A 22,470-nucleotide genomic window follows, 5' to 3' on the forward strand; every position below is an offset into this window, starting at 1 on the left:
GCTTTCTCTTCAGTCCTCAACTGTTCTCACCCCCTGGCTTCAGGCTGTTCAACCCCCAGCTAGACTTCCAACCCCCCTATCAACCCCTCCCTCCCTCTTTTCCTCTCTCACTCTTGTTCTCATCATGTTGTCTTTTTGGTCTCATCTCCTTTGCTTCTTCTGCTGAGAATGTGCATCTTCCCATTTACACATGAACATCAAGCCCCTCCCCCACACACCCAGCTCCTCCCCCTTACATCAAGTCCCACCCCCGCTACTCACAACAACAAAGATGAGAGATCACTGCTTCCTCTGACAAGCGGTTTCAACTCGCTATTTGCATTTGAGGTTTGGTCCAACAGAATGGGTCATATGGAGACTGAAATACATTGAGACATTGTTTTACTGTAATATAGGAGTTAACCTTTCTAACTATATCATTTAGAGCAGACTCTACTGAAACAGGAGTATCAATGAACATAACACTAGCAGCATTTTAGCCAAAGACTGTTATACTAGTTGTCTAGTCCATGTTTTATAAATGCGCAATAAGCATAAAACACAATTATATAAGGAATTGGCAACTCGTTCTCATTCTGAGAAATATGGTAGGCCATATGATTTCAACCTCTGAACAAAGTGGATAGGCTGTTCAAACAGTTGGAGATGGACAGAGATGGAGATGGACAGAGATGGAGATGGACAGAAAGGTGTGTTCATAACACGTCAATTGTTCTACCTTGTTACTTAGCAAATGGATCCAAGTTGGATGAACTTGAAATATAAAGATTAGCTGGCTACTCAATAGTACGTGGGATTGTGCTTGACAGATTGTTTATGAGACCTGTGTTCAATATCTATAATGCCTGCTCCGAGAACTTAGTCATTATTAGTGAATTAGCATTATGCATGGTTCTGGTTATGTTTGTATCAAAAAGGGATTTTCATAGACAAACTTGAAAGCCAGATCAGTGATTATTGCAAAAAATATTAAAATCATTGAATTATTAGTGGATCTTATGGTTGTGGAAGGCTTATCTTTAACCTAGGTATAATCAAATCAAATTATATTTGTCACATACACATGGTTAGCAGATGTTAATGCGAGTGTAGCGAAATGCTTCTGCTTCTAGTTCTGACCATGCAGTAATATCTAACAAGTAATATAAACAATTTCACAACAACTACCATATACACACAATTGTAAAGGAATGAATAAGAATATGTACATAAAAATATATATGGATGAGCGATGGCTGAATGGCATAGGCAAGATGCAGTAGATGGTATAGAGTACAGTATATACATATGAGATGAGTAATGTAGGGTATGAAAACATTATATAAAGTTGCATTGTTTAAAATGGCTAGTGATACATTTATTACATACATTTTTTCATTATTAAAGTGGCTAGAGATGAGTCAGTATGTTGGCAGCAGCCACTCAATGTTAGTGATGGCTCTTTAACAGTCTGGTGGCCTTGAGATTGAAAAACAGCTTCTGTCTCTCGGTCCCAGCGTTGATGCACCTGTACTGACCTCGCCTTCTGGATGATAGCGGGGTGAACAGGCAGTGGCTCGGGTGGTTGTTGTCCTTGATGATCTTTTTGGCCTTCCTGTGACATCGGGTGGTGTAGGTGTCCTGAAGGGCAGGTAGTTTGCCCCCGGTGATACGTTGTGCAGACCTCACTACCCTCTGAAGAGCCTTACGGTTGTGAGCGGAGCAGTTGCCGTACCAGGCGGTGATACAGCCCGACAGGATGCTCTCGATTGTGCATCTGTAAAAATTTGAGTGTTTTTGGTGACAAACCGAATTTCTTCAGCCTCCTGAGGTTGAAGAGGCGCTGCTGCACCTTCTTCACTACGCTGTCTGTGTGGATGGATCATATCAGTTTGTCTGTGATGTGTATGCCAAGGAACTTAACTTTCCACCTTCTCCACTACTGTCCCATCGATGTGGATAGGGGGGTGCTCCCTCTGCTGTTTCCTGAAGTCCACGGTCATCTCCTTTGTTTTGTTGACATTGAGTGTGAGGTTATTTTCCTGACACCACACTCCGAGGGCCCTCACCTCCTCCCTGTAGGCCGTATCGTCGTTGTTGGTAATCAAGCCTACCACTGTATGTCACGATCGTCTGAATGAGTGGACCAAGGCGCAGCGTACTTATAGTTCCACATGTTTAATAAATATGAAACTCAGCAAAAACCATACAGAAGAAAACGAAATGTGAAGTTCTGGGCTGCTCACAGGCAGCTACGCAAAAACAAGATCCCACACAAAACAGGTGGAAAAAAGGCTGCCTAAATATGATCCCCAATCAGAGACAACGATACACAGCTGCCTCTGATTGGGCACCATACCAGGCCTTGAGTACCCACCCTAGTCACACCCTGACCTAACCAAAATAGAGAATAAAAATGATCTCTAAGGTCAGGGCGTGACACTGTAGTGTCTCTGCAAACTTGATGATTGAGTTGGAAGCGTGAATGGCCACGCAGTCATGAGTGAACAGGGAGTACAGGAGAGGGCTGAGAACGCACCCTTGTGGGGCCCCAGTCTTGAGGAACAGCGGGGTGGAGATGTTGTTTCCTACCCTCACCACCTGGGGGTGGCCCGTCAGGAAGTCCAGGAACCAGTTGCATAGGGCGGGGTCGAGACCCAGGGTCTTGAGCTTAATGATGAGTTTGGAGGGTACTATGGTGTAAAATGCTGAGCTGTAGTTGATGAACAGCATTCTTACATAGGTATTCCTCTTGTCCAGGTGGGTTAGGTCAGTGTGCCGTGTGATTGCGTCATCTGTGGACCTATTGGGGCGGTAAGCAGAGGGAATAGCTACACTGTTTGTATTCTGTCATGTTTCCGGACACCTTGCCCTGGTTCAACGCAGTGGTTTCAGTTTTGGGCGAATGCTGCCATCAATCCACGGTTTCTGGTTGGGGAATGTTTTAATAGATGCTGTGGGTACAGCATTACCGATGCACTTGCTAATAAACTCGCTCACCGAATCAGCATATTCATCAATGTTATTGTCTGACACTATGCAGAACATGTCCCAGTCCACGTGATCAAAGCAATCTTGAAGCGTGGAATCCGATTGGTCGGACCAGCGTTGAACAGACCTGAGCACTGGCACTTCCTGTTTTAGTTTCTATCTAGAGGAGTCGTGGTCAGATTTTCCGAAAGGAGGGCGGGGGGGGCTCTTATTGCATCGCGGAAGTTAGAATAACAATGATCCAGGGTTTTGTCAACCTGTGTCGTGCATTTGATATGCTGATAAAATTAGAGGGAGCCTTGTTTTCAGATCAGCCTTGTAAAAATCCCCAGCTACAATAAATGCAGCCTCAGGATATGTGGTTTCCAGTTTACATAGAGTCAAATTAAGTTATTTCAGGGCCGGCGATGTGTCTGCTTGGGGGGGAGGAAATACACAACTGTGATTATGATCGAAGAGAATTCTCTTGGTAGATAATGTGGTCGGCATTTGATTGTAAGGAATTCTAGGTCAGATGAACAAAATGACTTGAGTTCCTGTATGTTGTTATGATCACACCACGTCTCGTTAATCACAAGGCATACCTCCCCGCCCTTCTTCTTACCAGAGAGATGTTTGTTTCTGTCGGCGCAATGCGTGAAGAAACCAGGTGGCTGTACCGACTCTGATCCCGAGTGAGCCATGTTTCCGTGAAACAAAGAACGTTACAGTCTCTGATGTCTCTCTGGAATGCTACCCTTGCTCAGATTTCGTCTACCTTGTTGTCAAGAGACTGGACATTAGCGAGTAGTATGCTCGGGAGCGGTGCGCGATGTGCCCGTCTACGGAGCCTGACCAGAAGACCGCTCCGTCTGCCCCTTCTGCGGCGCCGTTGTTTTGGGTCGCCGGCTGGGATCCGATCCTTTGTCCTGGGTGGTGAACCAAACAGAGGATCCACTTCGGAAAAGTCGTATTACTGGTCGTAATGTTGTTGAGTTGAAGTTGCTCTTATATCCAATAGTTCCTCCCGACTGTATGTAATAAAACCTAAGATTTCCTGGGGTAACAATGTAAGAAATAACAATGTAAAAAAAACGAAATACTGCATAGTTTCCTAAGAACGCGAAGCGAGGCGGCCATCTCTGTCGGCGAAGGAAGTCCTGAATTCATTAGATTATTGCTAACTGTTTGAAATGCAGTGTATTTGACTTTAATTGTACAACAAACCCTGTTTAGAGACAATAAAAAAAATCTCTATATACTGTATATATATCATGAATCGCCCACAATTAAGAAAAACAAATGTAGATATCATTTTTAGATCATATGGCTCAGTCCTACCTCTGTCTGCCACTCACCGCATCATTCTCCCATTCCCCCTCTTGGTCCCACCTGATTCCAAACCGCTGATTTCAAAACACTCACTATAAATAACACTCTTCCCCTCTCTCCTCCTTCTTCTCTCCATTTCCCCAGTAAAGCTAAAAAAAAAATCAATTCCATTTTTCATTTATTTCCCAGCTTTCTATCACTTCACTCTTACTTCCTGTGACTGTTGTTCAATGACTTTCTTTAGACAAAGAGCTGTCCATTCATTTCTCTATAACCCCACGAACACAGCTGCTACTAAACAGCCAGCCTCTCCCTCCTCAGCAGATGGAGTTAAGACATTTACATATCATCTCCATAATAATAATAATAATAATAATAATAATAATAAATTACATTTGAAGAGTGCTTTTCATTTACAGATGTCAATGACAAAGCTCTTTACATTGAGAGCAGAAATTAAGACACAGCAGTCTGGGAAGATGTCCTCAAGTAACTGTGAAATTTAATTCATCAAAATTTGACGTTTTGGAAAAGATTTGAACTGGTTAATGAAACACAGAAGCGATGGATGGCGGTTTAAATTAAGTGAATTCTGCCACAAACACGATTAGCATTCCTTATTTGCTTCACCACTGACAAATTACATGCCAGAATAAACAATATCACCAAGTCGCTTCCCATCTCCACATCCTCCCACAGCCAAACGGAAGATAAACGATGAATTAGAGACCGAAATTGTTCCTATATAGAACTGTCTGTTATGTTGTGATATTATCCAGAAGTATTTAAGATCAATTCGCAGCACGGAAGAGATAACTGTGTATGCAGCGAAAACAGAATTGTCCTGTCCTTTATTACCATAGAGGACACATGTGGCATGTCAAATAGGCAGAAATTGGATGTCTATCCAGTTATTACACACAGTATGTGTGGGTGTGTAGGAGAGTGGGGGGGACTCAGTGTGTGCGTCACTAACCAGCACTGTCTCCCTCTATGGTTCCCAGTTGACATTTTAAAAGCTAGAGAGAGTAAGACAGAGCTAGCTTTATGAAAACGGACAAACCCTCGGCACGGAGAGCGAGGGAGGCAGGGATTGGGACCAACAGAGAGAGGAAGAGGGGGACAGGGAAAGAGAGGAAGGGGCTAGGCCATTTCAATGATTTAAAATAGAAACAGGGGGAGGGAGGAGAGAGAGAGACAGACTGGCTACTGTAAGGCATGTTCTCATGATATAACACAATTATACAGACTGAAGACAGAGATTGAGATGAAATGAGAAAGGTAAAGAATGGAAAATAAATCATTAAAATACATTTACAGACGTGCACGTGAATGACCTCATCGGGACACACACACACACACACGACTAACAATGTAGAGTACAGAACAGTCCAGCTCCACTTTATAAATGTAGAGTACAGAACAGTCCAGCTCCACTTTATAAATGTAGAGTACAGAACAGTCCAGCTCCACTTTATAAATGTAGAGTACAGAACAGTCCAGCTCCACTTTATAAATGTAGAGTACAGAACAGTCCAGCTCCACTTTATGAATGTAGAGTACAGAACAGTCCAGCTCCACTTTATGAATGTAGAGTACAGAACAGTCCAGCTCCACTTTATGAATGTAGAGTACAGAACAGTCCAGCTCCACTTTATAAATGTAGAGTACAGAACAGTCCAGCTCCACTTTATGAATGTAGAGTACAGAACAGTCCAGCTTCACTTTATGAATGTAGAGTACAGAACAGTCCAGCTCCACTTTATGAATGTAGAGTACAGAACAGTCCAGCTCCACTTTATAAATGTAGAGTACAGAACAGTCCAGCTCCACTTTATGAATGTAGAGTACAGAACAGTCCAGCTCCACTTTATGAATGTAGAGTACAGAACAGTCCAGCTCCACTTTATGAATGTAGAGTACAGAACAGTCCAGCTCCACTTTATGAATGTAGAGTACAGAACAGTCCAGCTCCACTTTATGAATGTAGAGTACAGAACAGTCCAGCTCCACTTTATAAATGTAGAGTACAGAACAGTCCAGCTCCACTTTATGAATGTAGAGTACAGAACAGTCCAGCTCCACTTTATGAATGTAGAGTACAGAACAGTCCAGCTCCACTTTATGAATGTAGAGTACAGAACAGTCCAGCTCCACTTTATAAATGTAGAGTACAGAACAGTCCAGCTCCACTTTATGAATGTAGAGTACAGAACAGTCCAGCTCCACTTTATGAATGTAGAGTACAGAACAGTCCAGCTCCACTTTATAAATGTAGAGTACAGAACAGTCCAGCTCCACTTTATAAATGTAGAGTACAGAACAGTCCAGCTCCACTTTATAAATGTACAGTATGTAGAGTATAGAACAGTACAGAACCAGCTCCACTTTATAAATGTAGAGTACAGAACAGTCCAGCTCCACTTTATGAATGTAGAGTACAGAACAGTCCAGCTCCACTTTTTATAAATGTAGAGTACAGAACAGTCCAGCTCCACTTTATGAATGTAGAGTACAGAACAGTCCAGCTCCACTTTATGAATGTAGAGTACAGAACAGTCCAGCTCCACTTTATGAATGTAGAGTACAGAACAGTCCAGCTCCACTTTATGAATGTAGAGTACAGAACAGTCCAGCTCCACTTTATGAATGTAGGTACAGAACAGTCCAGCTCCACTTTATAAATGTAGAGTACAGAACAGTCCAGCTCCACTTTATAAATGTAGAGTACAGAACAGTCCAGCTCCACTTTATGAATGTAGAGTACAGAACAGTCCAGCTCCACCATGTAGAGTACAGAACAGTCCAGCTCCACTTTATGAATGTAGAGTACAGAACAGTCCAGCTCCACTTTATGAATGTCCACTTTATGAATGTAGAGTACAGAACAGTCCAGCTCCACTTTATAAATGTAGAGTACAGAACAGTCCAGCTCCACTTTATGAATGTAGAGTACAGAACAGTCCAGCTCCACTTTATGAATGTAGAGTACAGAACAGTCCAGCTCCACTTTATGAATGTAGAGTACAGAACAGTCCAGCTCCACTTTATAAATGTAGAGTACAGAACAGTCCAGCTCCACTTTATAAATGTAGGGTACAGAACAGTCCAGCTCTACTTTATGAATGTAGAGTACAGAACAGTCCAGCTCCACTTTATGAATGTAGAGTACAGAACAGTCCAGCTCCACTTTATAAATGTAGAGTACAGAACAGTCCAGCTCCACTTTAAGAATGTAGGTACAGAACAGTCCAGCTCCACTTTATGAATGTAGAGTACAGAACAGTCCAGCTCCACTTTATGAATGTAGAGTACAGAACAGTCCAGCTCCACTTTATGAATGTAGAGTACAGAACAGTCCAGCTCCACTTTATGAATGTAGAGTACAGAACAGTCCAGCTCCACTTTATAAATGTAGAGTACAGAACAGTCCAGCTCCACTTTATGAATGTAGAGTACAGAACAGTCCAGCTCCACTTTATGAATGTAGAGTACAGAACAGTCCAGCTCCACTTTATAAATGTAGAGTACAGAACAGTCCAGCTCCACTTTATAAATGTAGAGTACAGAACAGTCCAGCTCCACTTTATAAATGTAGGGTACAGAACAGTCCAGCTCCACTTTATAAATGTAGAGTACAGAACAGTCCAGCTCCACTTTATAAATGTAGGGTACAGAACAGTCCAGCTCCACTTTATAAATGTAGAGTACAGAACAGTCCAGCTCCACTTTATGAATGTAGAGTACAGAACAGTCCAGCTCCACTTTATAAATGTAGAGTACAGAACAGTCCAGCTCCACTTTATAAATGTAGAGTACAGAACAGTCCAGCTCCACTTTATGAATGTAGAGTACAGAACAGTCCAGCTCCACTTTATAAATGTAGAGTACAGAACAGTCCAGCTCCACTTTATAAATGTAGAGTACAGAACAGTCCAGCTCCACTTTATAAATGTAGGTACAGAACAGTCCAGCTCCACTTTATACAGAACATGTAGAGTACAGAACAGTCCAGCTCCACTTTATGAATGTAGAGTACAGAACAGTCCAGCTCCACTTTATAAATGTAGAGTACAGAACAGTCCAGCTCCACTTTATGAATGTAGAGTACAGAACAGTCCAGCTCCACTTTATGAATGTAGAGTACAGAACAGTACAGAACAGTCCAGCTCCACTTTATAAATGTAGAGTACAGAACAGTCCAGCTCCACTTTATAAATGTAGAGTACAGAACAGTCCAGCTCCACTTTATGAATGTAGAGTACAGAACAGTCCAGCTCCACTTTATAAATGTAGAGTACAGAACAGTCCAGCTCCACTAAATTATAACATGTAGAGTACAGAACAGTCCAGCTCCACTTTATGAATGTAGGTACAGAACAGTCCAGCTCCACTTTATGAATGTAGAGTACAGAAATCCAGTACAGAAATGAGTACAGAACAGTCCAGCTCCACTTTATGAATGTAGGTACAGAACAGTCCAGCTCCACTTTATAAATGTAGGTACAGAACAGTCCAGCTCCACTTTATGAATGTAGAGTACAGAACAGTCCAGCTCCACTTTATAAATGTAGAGTACAGAACAGTCCAGCTCCACTTTATAAATGTAGAGTACAGAACAGTCCAGCTCCACTTTATGAATGTAGAGTACAGAACAGTCCAGCTCCACTTTATAAATGTAGAGTACAGAACAGTCCAGCTCCACTTTATAAATGTAGGTACAGAACAGTCCAGCTCCACTTTATGAATGTAGGTACAGAACAGTCCAGCTCCACTTTATAAATGTAGGTACAGAACAGTCCAGCTCCACTTTATAAATGTAGGTACAGAACAATACACTTTATAAATGTAGGTACAGAACAGTCCAGCTCCACTTTATAAATGTAGGTACAGAACAGTCCAGCTCCACTTTATGAATGTAGGTACAGAACAGTCCAGCTCCACTTTATGAATGTAGAGTACAGAACAGTCCAGCTCCACTTTATAAATGCTCCACTTTAGAGTACAGAACAGTCCAGCTCCACTTTATAAATGTAGAGTACAGAACAGTCCAGCTCCACTTTATGAATGTAGAGTACAGAACAGTCCAGCTCCACTTTATAAACTTTACTTTATAAATGTAGGTACAGAACAGTCCAGCTACACTTTATGAATGTAGGTACAGAACAGTCCAGCTCCACTTTATAAATGTAGAGTACAGAACAGTCCAGCTCCACTTTATAAATGTAGAGTACAGAACAGTCCAGCTCCACTTTATAAATGTAGGTACAGAACAGTCCAGCTCCACTTTATAAATGTAGGTACAGAACAGTCCAGCTCCACTTTATAAATGTAGAGTACAGAACAGTCCAGCTACACTTTATGAATGTAGGTACAGAACAGTCCAGCTCCACTTTATAAATGTAGAGTACAGAACAGTCCAGCTCCACTTTATGAATGTAGAGTACAGAACAGTCCAGCTCCACTTTATAAATGTAGGTACAGAACAGTCCAGCTCCACTTTATAAATGTAGGTACAGAACAGTCCAGCTACACTTTATGAATGTAGGTACAGAACAGTCCAGCTCCACTTTATAAATGTAGGTACAGAACAGTCCAGCTCCACTTTATAAATGTAGGTACAGAACAGTCCAGCTCCACTTTATAAATGTAGGTACAGAACAGTCCAGCTACACTTTATAAATGTAGGTACAGAACAGTCCAGCTCCACTTTATAAATGTAGGTACAGAACAGTCCAGCTACACTTTATACATGTAGAGTACAGAACAGTCCAGTACAGAACAGCCCATCAGTGTTCTGCAGTGGCATGAGAGCACAGATAGGACAGACAGTGAAAGGGATAGAGAATGACAGACAGAAAGGATTGACCAATAAGGTATACTGATAGAGAATGACAGACAGAAAGGATTGACCAATAAGGTATACTGATAGATATAGAGAATGACAGACAGAAAGGATAGACCAATAAGGTATACTGATAGAGAATGTATTGACCAATAAGGTATAGATAGAGAATGACAGACAGAAAGGATTGACCAATAAGGTATACTGATAGAGATGAGAATGACAGACAGACAAAAGTATAATAGGATATGACAGACAATAAGGTATACTGATAGAGATAGAGAATGACAGACAGAAAGGATAGACCAATAAGGTATACTGATAGAGATAGAGAATGACAGACAGAAAGGATTGACCAATAAGGTATACTGATAGAGATAGAGAATGACAGACAGAAAGGATAGACCAATAAGGTATACTGATAGAGATAGAGAATGACAGACAGAAAGGATAGACCAATAAGGTATACTGATAGAGATAGAGAATGACAGACAGAAAGGATTGACCAATAAGGTATACTGATAGAGATAGAGAATGACAGACAGAAAGGATAGACCAATAAGGTATACTAATAGAGATAGAGAATGACAGACAGAAAGGATAGACCAATAAGGTATACTGATAGAGATAGAGAATGACAGACAGAAAGGATAGACCAATAAGGTATACTGATAGAGATAGAGAATGACAGACAGAAAGGATTGACCAATAAGGTATACTGATAGAGATAGAGAATGAAAGACAGAAAGGATTGACCAATAAGGTATACTGATAGAGATAGAGAATGACAGACAGAAAGGATTGACCAATAAGGTATACTGATAGAGATAGAGAATGAAAGACAGAAAGGATAGACCAATAAGGTATACTGATAGAGAATGACAGACAGAAAGGATTGACCAATAAGGTATACTGATAGATATAGAGAATGACAGACAGAAAGGATAGACCAATAAGGTATACTGATAGAGATAGAGAATGACAGACAGAAAGGATAGACCAATAAGGTATACTGATAGAGATAGAGAATGACAGACAGAAAGGATAGACCAATAAGGTATACTGATAGAGATAGAGAATGACAGACAGAAAGGATAGACCAATAAGGTATACTGATAGAGATAGAGAATGACAGACAGAAAGGATAGACCAATAAGGTATACTGATAGAGATAGAGAATGACAGACAGAAAGGATTGACCAATAAGGTATACTGATAGAGATAGAGAATGACAGACAGAAAGGATAGACCAATAAGGTATACTGATAGAGATAGAGAATGACAGACAGAAAGGATAGACCAATAAGGTATACTGATAGAGATAGAGAATGACAGACAGAAAGGATAGACCAATAAGGTATACTGATAGAGATAGAGAATGACAGACAGAAAGGATAGACCAATAAGGTATACTGATAGAGAAAAGGATATGGAACAGATGAGAGATGGCGTTTGTTAGAGAGATAGACAGATGAAGGGGAGGGTATGATAGTGGGAGGGGGGGTCACAGATCAGATTCATGGAAAGATGAGGTAAGGATTGAGATTAATACAATGATTGATTGGTCGTGCTAAAGTCCCCCTCAAGGAAGATGATTTTTTCATCACCTTCTCATTTCATTTCTCCCTCTGTCCTCCTATCTTTCAATCTGTTCATCATTTTGCCAATACCCTCTCACATCACTCCCTTTCATCTGCATCCATCTGTGTTTGACTCTCTCCCACCTCTTTCTCTTACTCACTCACTCTTGCCTCTCTCTCTCTCCCACCTCTTTTTCTTCCTCAAATTATTGGTAAACCTACAGAATTCTCTGACACATCTGTGTGTCTGTCTGTCTGCCACACACCCAACAGACCTCTATCTAAACACTGTGTCCTCCTCTTCTCCCCCACCATCCTCCTTTCCCCCAGGACGCAATTACTGTGTTCCCTTGGACTCCAACTAATTATCGTAAAACTCCCACGAATAAATAAGGAATAAAGATAGTGAGTGAGAGAGGGAAGAAGAGCTAAGTAAATAAATAAATAAATGTGTATGCTAATCCGTGATGCAGACTTCTGTGTACAGACGGACAGAAGCCTGTCAGCGCTAGTGTGTCTCCTCTCCTCGCTCTTCACACTGTGACACACACACAAACAAACATTTAGTAATGCATGCATTGTTGGTGAGTAGAAAAGGACCAAACAGGTCAGACATTACACAGCTGCTAGTGTTAGTCAGTCACTTATAACACTGTAATGATTCTCCTCAGGATAAACACTACTTCCTCCAGCCAGCAAGACAGTGTTTCTGATTACAGCACAAACTGACCAATATATATTTTTTGCCTTTATTTAACTAGGCAAGTCAGTTATGAACAAATTCACACTCACACACACACAAAGCTCCTACACACACACAAAGCTCCTACATACACAGCTCCCTCACACAATGTTCCTACACACTCAGCCACAACTCATACACACACACACTGCTCCTACACACACACACACACACAAAGCTCCTACACACACACAAAGCTCCACATACACAGCTCCCTCACACAATGTTCCTACACACTCAGCCACAACTCATACACACACACACTGCTCCTACACACACACACACACTCCTCACACACAGCTCCTACACACACACAGCTCCTACACACACACAGCTCCTACACACACACACAAAAAAAAACACCACTCCTACACACACACACCCCTCTTACTCACATACACCCATCATACTCACATACACACACAGCCACCCCTCACACACACACACACAACTTTCCCACATCTTTCCACAGGGTGCTGTTTCTTGGGGATAATTATACGTGCTTCAACACCTGCATTGCTTGCTGTTTGGGGTTTTAGGCTGGGTTTCTGTACAGCACTTTGAGATATCAGCTGATGTACGAAGGGCTAAAGAAATACATGTGATTTGATTTGATTGCAGTTTAGAGTGCTGATACCACTTTCAAACTGAATAATAGCCACACACACCCTCAGGAATGGGAGCGTCCCAGTTTTAATAAGAGAACAGCACCGGGGAGAGGAATGTAGGAGTGGAGACAGCTGAATGACACTTACAGGTTGATGTGCGTTGAGTAAGGCAAAACTAGAAACCTCAAAGGCTTTGATGAAAATAGAGTCTGGATAGGGAGTTGATAGTATACTCACTGACTGTTTGATTCATAGCAGTGATGATCAGAGCTGCAGAAACTCTTAAAGATTACAGCAGCTACAGGGAGTTGAATAGGCCTTGTCTGCGTGGCATTCAACAGTAATGTAACCTGCTCCAGGCTAACGTATACACTGGCAGAACATCTGGTTTGGTTACAATAACAGTACTTCCGGCGCCGACAGAGGTGGCCGCCTCGCTTGGCGTTCCTAGGAAACTAGGCAGTTTTTTGTTTTTTTACGTGTTATTTCTTACATTAGTACCCCAGGTCATCTTAGGTTTCATTACATACAGTCGAGAAGACCTACTGAATATAAGAGCAGCGTCAACTCACCATCAGTACGACCAAGAATATGACTTTCGCGAAGCGGATCCTGTGTTCTGCCTTTCACCCAGGACAACGGAATGGATCCCAGCCGGCGACCCCAAAAAACGACTTCGTAAAAGGTAGCGGTCTTCTGGTTAGACTCCGGAGACGGGCACATCGTGCACCACTCCCCAGTATACTTCTCTCCAATGTCCAGTCTCTTGACATCAGAGACTGTAATGTTCTTTGCTTCACGGAAACATGGCTCACTGGAGAGACGCTATCGGAGTCGGTGCAGCCAGCTGGTTTCTCCACGCATCGCGCCGACAGAAACAAACATCTTTCTGGTAAGAAGAGGGGCGGGGGCGTATGCCTTATGGCTAACGAGATGTGGTGTGGTCACAAAAGCATACAGGAACTCAAGTCCTTCTGTTCACCTGATTTAGAATTCCTCACAATCAAATGTCGACTGCAATATCTACCAAGGGAATTCTCTTCGATTATAATCACAGCCGTATATATTCACCCCCAAGCAGACACATCGATGGCTCTGAACAAACTTTATTTGACTCTTTGCAAACTGGAATCCATACATCCTGAGGCTGCATTCATTGTAGCTGGGGATTTTAACAAGGCTAATCTGAAAACAAGACTCCCTAAATTGTATCAGCATATCGATTGCGCAACCAGGGCTGGCAAAACCTTGGATCACTGCTATTCTAACTTCCGCGACGCATATAAGGCCCTGCCCCGCCCTCCTTTCGGAAAAGCTGACCACGACTCCATTTTGTTGATCCCTGCCTACAGACAGAAACTAAAACAAGAAGCTCCCACGCTGAGGTCTGTTCAACGCAGGTCTGACCAATCTGATTCCACACTCCAAGACTGCTTCCATCATGTGGACTGGGATATGTTTCGTATTGCGTCAGACAACAACATTGACGAATACGCTGATTCGGTGTGCGAGTTCATTAGAACGTGCGTTGAAGATGTCGTTCCCATAGCAACGATTAAAACATTCCCAAACCAGAAACCGTGGATTGATGGTAGCATTCGCGTGAAACTGAAAGCGCGAACCACTGCTTTTAATCAGGGCAAGGTGACCGGAAACATGACCGAATACAAACAGTGTAGCTATTCCCTCCGCAAGGCAATCAAACAAGCTAAGCGTCAGTATAGAGACAAAGTAGAATCTCAATTCAACGGCTCAGACACAAGAGGTATGTGGCAGGGTCTACAGTCAATCACGGATTACAAAAAGAAAACCAGCCCCGTCACGGACCAGGATGTCTTGCTCCCAGGCAGACAAAATAACTTTTTTGTCCGCTTTGAGGACAATACAGTGCCACTGACACGGCCTGCAACCAAAACATGCGGCCTCTCCTTCACTGCAGCGGAGGTGAGTAAAACATTTAAACGTGTTGATTTGATTTGATTTGATTTGACCCTCGCAAGGCTGCAGGCCCAGACGGCATCCCCAGCCGTGCCCTCAGAGCATGCGCAGACCAGCTGGCTGGTGTGTTTACGGACATATTCAATCAATCCCTATCCCAGTCTGCTGTTCCCACATGCTTCAAGAGGGCCACCATTGTTCCTGTTCCCAAGAAAGCTAAGGTAACTGAGCTAAACGACTACCGCCCCGTAGCACTCACTTCCGTCATCATGAAGTGCTTTGAGAGACTAGTCAAGGACCATATCACCTCCACCCTACCTGACCCCCTAGACCCACTCCAATATGCTTACCGCCCAAATAGGTCCACAGACGATGCAATCTCAACCACACTGCACACTACCCTAACCCATCTGGACAAGAGGAATACCTATGTGAGAATGCTGTTCATCGACTACAGCTCGGCATTTAACACCATAGTACCCTCCAAGCTCGTCATCAAGCTCGAGACCCTGGGTCTCGTCCCCGCCCTGTGCAACTGGGTACTGGACTTCCTGACGGGCCACCCCAGGTGGTGAGGGTAGGCAACAACATCTCCACCCCGCTGATCCTCAACACTGGGGCCCCACAAGGGTGCGTTTTGAGCCCTCTCCTGTACTCCCTGTTCACTCACGACTGCGTGGCCACGCACGCCTCCAACTCAATCATCAAGCTTGCGGACGACACAACAGTGGTAGGCTTGATTACAACAACGACGAGACGGCCTACAGGGAGGAGGTGAGGGCCCTCGGAGTGTGGTGTCAGGAAAATAACCTCACACTCAACGTCAACAAAACTAAGGAGATGATTGTGGACTTCAGGAAACAGCAGAGGGAACACCCCCCTATCCACATCGATGGAACAGTAGTGGAGAGGGTAGCAAGTTTTAAGTTCCTCGGCATACACATCACAGACAAACTGAATTGGTCCACCCACACAGACAGCATCGTGAAGAAGGCGCAGCAGCGCCTCTTCAACCTCAGGAGGCTGAAGAAATTTGGCTTGTCACCAAAAGCACTCACAAACTTTTACAGATGCACAATCGAGAGCATCCTGGCGGGCTGTATCACCGCCTGGTACGGCAACTGCTCCGCCCACAACCGTAAGGCTCTCCAGAGGGTAGTGAGGTCTGCACAACGCATCACCGGGGGCAAACTACCTGCCCTCCAGGACACCTACACCACCCCATGTTACAGGAAGGCCATAAAGATCATCAAGGACAACAACCACCCGAGCCACTGCCTGTTCACCCCGCTATCATCCAGAAGGCGAGGTCAGTACAGGTGCATCAAAGCTGGGACCGAGAGACTGAAAAACAGCTTCTATCTCAAGGCCATCAGACTGTTAAACAGCCACCACTAACATTGAGTGGCTGCTGCCAAAACACTGACTCCAGCCACCTTAATAATGGGAATTGATGGGAAATGATGTAAAATATATCACTAGCCACTTTAAACAATGCTACCTAATATAATGTTTACATACCTACATTATCCATCTCATATATATACGTATATACTGTACTCTATATCATCTACTGCATCCTTATGTAATACATGTATCACTAGCCACTTTAACTATGCCACTTTGTTTACATACTCATCTCATATGTATATACTGTACTCGATACCATCTTGCCTATCTTGCCTATCTTGCCTATGCTGCTCTGTACCATCACTCATTCATATATCTTTATGTACATATTCTTTATCCCCTTACACTGTGTATAAGACAGTAGTTTTGGAATTGTTAGTTAGATTACTTGTTGGTCATTACTGCATTGTCGGAACTAGAAGCACAAGCATCGCTACACTCGCATTAACATCTGCTAACCATGTGTATGTGACAAATAAAATTTGATTTGATTTGATTTACTGAGATTATAGTAGTAATAATAGGTGGGTGCTTATATTTGTGTGTATTAATACACACACACACTACCGTTCAAACGTTTGGGTTCACTTAGAAATGTCCATGTTTTTGAAAGCACATTTTTTGTCAATTAAAATATCAAATTGATCAAAAATAGTGTAGACATTGTTAATGTGGTAAATTAATATTGTAGCTGGAAAAGGCAGATTTTTAATGGAATATCTACATAGGCGTACAGAGGCCCATTATCAGCAACCAATGGCACGTTGTGTTAGTTAATCCAAGTTTATCATTTTAATACGCTCATTTATCATTAGAAAACCCTTTTGCAATTATGTTAGCACAGCTGAAAACTGTTGTTCTGATTAAAGAAGCAATAAAACTGGCCTTCTTTAGACTCGTTGAGTATCTGGAGCATCAGCATTGTGGTTTCGATTACAGGCTCAAAATGGCCAGAAACAAAGAACTTTTTTCTGAAACTCGTCAGTTTATTCTTGTTCTGAGAAATTAATGCTATTCCATATGAGAAATTACCAAGAAACTGAAGATCTCGTACAATGCTGTGTACTACTCCCTTCACAGAACAGCGAAAACTGGCTCTAACCAGAATAGAAAGAGGAGTGGGAGGCCCCGGTGCACAACTGAGCAAGAGGACAAGTACATTAGTGTCTAGTTTGAGAAACAGACACCTCACAAGTCCTCAAATGGCAGCTTCATTAAATAGTACCCGCAAAACACCAGTCTCAACGTCAACAGTGAAGAGGCGACTCCGGGATGTTGGCAGAGCAGAGCAGAACTCTAGGCAGAGTTGCAAAGAAAAAGCCATGTCTCAGACTGGTCAATAAAAATAAAATAGACACAGAGGAACTGTGCCTAGAAGGCCAGCATCCCTGAATCACCTCTTCACTTTTGACGTTGAGACCGGTAGTGTATGTGAATTGAAAATGTGTTTTTTGCCTATCCCAACACCCCTTGCACTTGGCCAGGGTCTGCCATTATCAACCCTGGAGCAATCGGGGTTAAGTGCCTTGCTCAAGGATACATCGCTAGTTTATTCACCTTGTCAGCTCAAGGATTTGAACTAGCGACCTTTCGCTTACGAGCCCAATGCTCTAACCGCCAGGCTACCTACTGCCCTATACTGTAAACAGTGTGAAATGACTATGAGACCTTGGGGGCAAAAGTCACTTACAGAATGGATCAGGTTTGGTGTTTGTGGTATATGGCTAAGATACTCTGCTCTAAGCTAATATACTATAGGTTTAGTGTGCTGGCAGTACAGTATTGAAGCAGGGCTTGGATAGAAGCCCTAACAGGCTTTCAGACTATAGTAGAGGGACTAGTTCAGTCACACAGCACATAAGCTTTATTACTGTGGAGGGGTTGGGTGTCTCTTAGGCTGGGAGATGGGGGGCTGGAGACTGGATGGGGGCTGGGGAGTGGGGGAGATGGGGGGCTGGGGGCTGAAGGGCTGGGGGCTGAAGGGCTGGGGGGTGGGGGAGATGGGGGGCTGGAGACTGGATGGGGGCTGGGGAGTGGGGGAGATGGGGGGCTGGAGACTGGATGGGGGCTGAAGGGCTGGGGGAGATGGGGGCTGGAGACTGGATGGGGGCTGGGAGGCTGAAGGGCTGGGGAGTGGGGAGATGGGGGCTGGAGACTGGATGGGGGTTGAAGGGCTGGGGAGTGGGGGAGATGGGGGGCTGGAGACTGGATGGGGGGCTGGGGAGTGGGGAGATGGGGGGACTGGAGACCAGATGGGGGCTGGGGGCTAAAGGGCTGGGGGCTGGGGAGTGGGGGAGATGGGGGACTGGAGACTGGATGGGTGGCTGGGGTGCTGAAGGGCTGGGGAGTGGGGGGCTGGAGACTGGATGGGGGCTGGGGAGATGGGGGACTGGAGACCGGATGGGAGACTGGTGGGGGGCTGGGGGACTGGAGACCGGATGGGGGCTGGGGGCTAAAGGGCTGGGGAGTGGGGGAGATGGGGGACTGGAGTCCGGATGGAGGGCTGAAGGGCTGGGGAGTGGGGGAGATGGGGGGCTGGAGACTGGATGGGGGCTGGGAGGCTGAAGGGCTGGGGAGTGGGGGAGATGGGGGCTGGAGACCGGATGGGGTTGAAGGGCTGGGGAGTGGGGGAGATGGGGGGCAGGAGACTGGATGGGGGGCTGGGGAGGGGGCTAGGGATGGGGGTGGGGGCTAAAGGGGGAGATGGGGGACTGGAGTCCGGATGGAGAGATGGAGAATGGGGAATGAAGATTAAGGAATGGACCTGGTGACAGCCTGTATTACTACATAGGACTGATTATAGTATAGGGAGAGAGGGATGTGTGTGTGTGTGTGTGTGTGTGTGTGTGTGTGTGTGTGTATGCTTATGCCCTTCTTGGATGTGGGGATACACCATTAGATACCTCAGACAGAGATCACACACTACCTATTACTATCACACACACAACCACACACACCTCTCCCACACACACACACACACACACCTCTCCCTCACACACACACACACCTCTCCCTCACACACACACACACCTCTCCCTCACACACACACCTCTCCCTCACACACACACACACCTCTCCCTCACACACACACACCTCTCCCTCACACCACACACCTCTCCCTCACACACACCTCTCCCTCACACACACCTCCCTCACACACCACCTCCCCCACACACACCTCTCCCTCACACACACCTCTCCCTCACACACACCTCTCCCTCACACACACCTCTCCCTCACACACAGACAGACAAACACACAAGCCTCTCTCTCCCACACAAACACATCCCTCTCTCTCCCACACACACGAACTGAGCGGGTCAAGCTCCTGTGGTTCAAAAACTCAGTGTATTATCATAAGGAGCAGTCTAATTCCCCCTCTACTTCAATTAGGCCTTTTCTAATCTTTATTAACATTACCATTATACATAATGACATCATCAGATGACCTTCTCCACACACGGCAAAACACACACGTGTCACACACATAGCTATGTAGTTAGAATCCCCCTCTCCTACTCCAGCCCCCATCTATACCCCCTTTTCAACCCCTCACTCTTAATCCCCATCCTCATCCATCTCCATGGAGACTGGCGCCTGGCAACAGCTGGAGGAGAGCAGTTGCCGCGGCGACGCAATCGCTCTCGCCATGTCTCAGAGATGATGTCATCGTGTCCTAAATGGCGATGGCAGAGAGAGAGAGAGAGAGAGAGAGATATTATGGGATTTCCTTATGATGCAGGAAAAACGAAATGGAGAGCACTGAATAATTTGTTATAAATGTGTTGTACATTTAACCTTTGGAGTGCTGTCCATTTCATGTTTTATCTTACGAGGATCCAGCCTCTTCGATGGTGCAACACCCATTCATTTTGTAGGAGGACTTCAGAGTGAGCAGGTTGTTCCTCATTTCCTGTCCTCATGGCTGGCTAGGCGTTAAGCACTCTCCCTCTCCTTATCCCCTCTATCTATCCTTTTACACACGGGACACGCTCTATCGTTCATCTTCATTTAACAACATAAGCCTGTTTGTGTGTTTACACTCCTCCGTGCACCCTCTCCCCCTTTCAAACATGTCCTACACTCTCCATCTTCCCTTCCATCCCTCCATCTCCTTTATCTTTCTGTCACCTTCTCCTCCTCCTCCTCCTCCCCCGCTCCAATCATCCCTGAGTAATGCTGACTGCCACCAGCATGACCGACCAACAACCCCCAGCACTTACAACGAACACACACACACTCTGACGCACAGACACCACAGTACTTGTAGGGTGAACACACACACACACACACACACACACACACACACACACACACACACACACACACACACACACACACACACACACACACACACACACACACACACACACACACACACACACACACACACACACACACACACACACACACACACAGTTCATGTTAAGCATATTCAGAGAAGTTGTAGAGTGAACACAATCCAACAGACAGACAGAGACACACAGTGAGGTCATAGAGTACAGCTCATGGGGTACATACACTGTAAGTATACTGTGTCCCAGCCATGACCCTTTCTCCCACTGGGGTCAAGCACACACAGTGACGGAGATAGCTACAGTGGGCCCATACAGCTCAACACACCCACTCAAACATTACAGCCAGACACAGAGCTTAGTCCAGCCCAGCAAAAATACATTGATACAGCCAACAACCATCTGTCTCACACTGATTCAGACTCAAGCTAAATAATACACACACACACACACACACACACACACACACACACACACACACACACACACACACACACACACACACACACACACAACCCTGTGCTATAGTTGGGTAGTGACTCAGGGAGAGAGTGTAGGAGAAGAGAAAGGATAACATGATGAGAGATGCTGTGAGGTTAGTCAGTGAGGTCACGTCTGCTCTGTAGCATATTAACATGTTAGAGCACCGCTTTGCTCTAAACAGGCAAAACTGAATAGACAATGTTAGCCATCTCTCTGTACCCTCCCAGCCCAGCAGAGCACAGCTACTGTTGTGGAAGACAGGCGCCTTACATTTGAATGAATGAACCAATTTGCTGCTGAGAGACTGATGCCCTTGTCTGTACCATCCACACACACTAGCATGGCTGTGAACACTGGTAGAGGTCATTTGGAAGGCTTGTTGCTCGACAGGGGTTTTATGTCATCGTATTAGTCTGTTAAGAGAGGTGGCAGGCTCTCTCAATGTCTGTTGAAGTGAATGTCACCTTGTGTTCTCTCTCTTTCAGCGTAAGTAAAGGGTGTGTGTGTGTATGTGTGAGAGTGTATGTGTAAGTGTATGTGTGAATGTGTGCATATGTGAGTGTGTGTCTGTGTGCGTGTGTGTGCGTGTGTATGTGTGAGTGTATGTGTGAGTGTGAGAGTATGTGTATATGTGAGTATGTGTGTGCCAGCACGCGCGTGTGTGCAGTGACCTGTACAGAGACTGTGAGGGTTAAACGTGTAGCTTGACTTCTCTTAGTCTTTTCTCATCCTGTCTTTCTCTCTCCAACCTATACACCTCTCTCTTTTCACATGTTCTCCCCCTATTCTCTATACAGTCTTCTCCTCCTCTTCTTTGTCTTTATTCCCCTCCTGTTACGCTCCTCTCTGCTATTCTTTCCATTCTCCCTCTCCTCTTTCCTCTGTCGTTCTACCAGTGCCGTGTTCAGAATGCTAATAGCCAGACACAAATTAAAGAAGAAAAGGCAGAACCTCCTCTTTTCTCTCTCGTACAATCATTGATTCTTTCCCATCCTTGAAGTCATGTGCTACACACACACACACACACACACACACACCCAGAGCAGCCTAATGAGTATTAGCTGGTGAGAGTTTGATGGTTTGTTTTGCTGTCTTGGTCCTGTGAGAGAGAAACTGGGGGACCTAAGGGCTGAGCTGGTCTATTCATTTAATATGTCTGAGCACATTGTACCACACTGAGCCTCTTTTCATTACAGAGAGAGGCCTAGTGAAGCAATCAGCCAGCCAGGACATACAAACACACAAACATAAATACGCTAGTGCTTCAATTTCATCCAATGCACACACG

At 44.5% G+C, this 22,470-nt stretch overlaps 1 protein-coding gene across 1 annotated transcript in view; it reads right to left on the reverse strand.

Annotated features, from left to right (window-relative positions):
- LOC112244234 (cell adhesion molecule 4-like) overlaps window positions 1-22,470 on the reverse strand; it is a 182,180-nt gene that overhangs the window by 85,456 nt on the left and 74,254 nt on the right. The window contains 1 exon segment of the mRNA XM_042309252.1: window positions 19,961-20,080. Within this exon segment, the coding sequence (XP_042165186.1) occupies window positions 19,961-20,080 (120 nt within the window).

The sequence above is a fragment of the Oncorhynchus tshawytscha genome, linkage group LG03 (assembly GCF_018296145.1).
Source record: "Oncorhynchus tshawytscha isolate Ot180627B linkage group LG03, Otsh_v2.0, whole genome shotgun sequence".
Taxonomy (NCBI): Eukaryota; Metazoa; Chordata; class Actinopteri; order Salmoniformes; family Salmonidae; genus Oncorhynchus; species Oncorhynchus tshawytscha.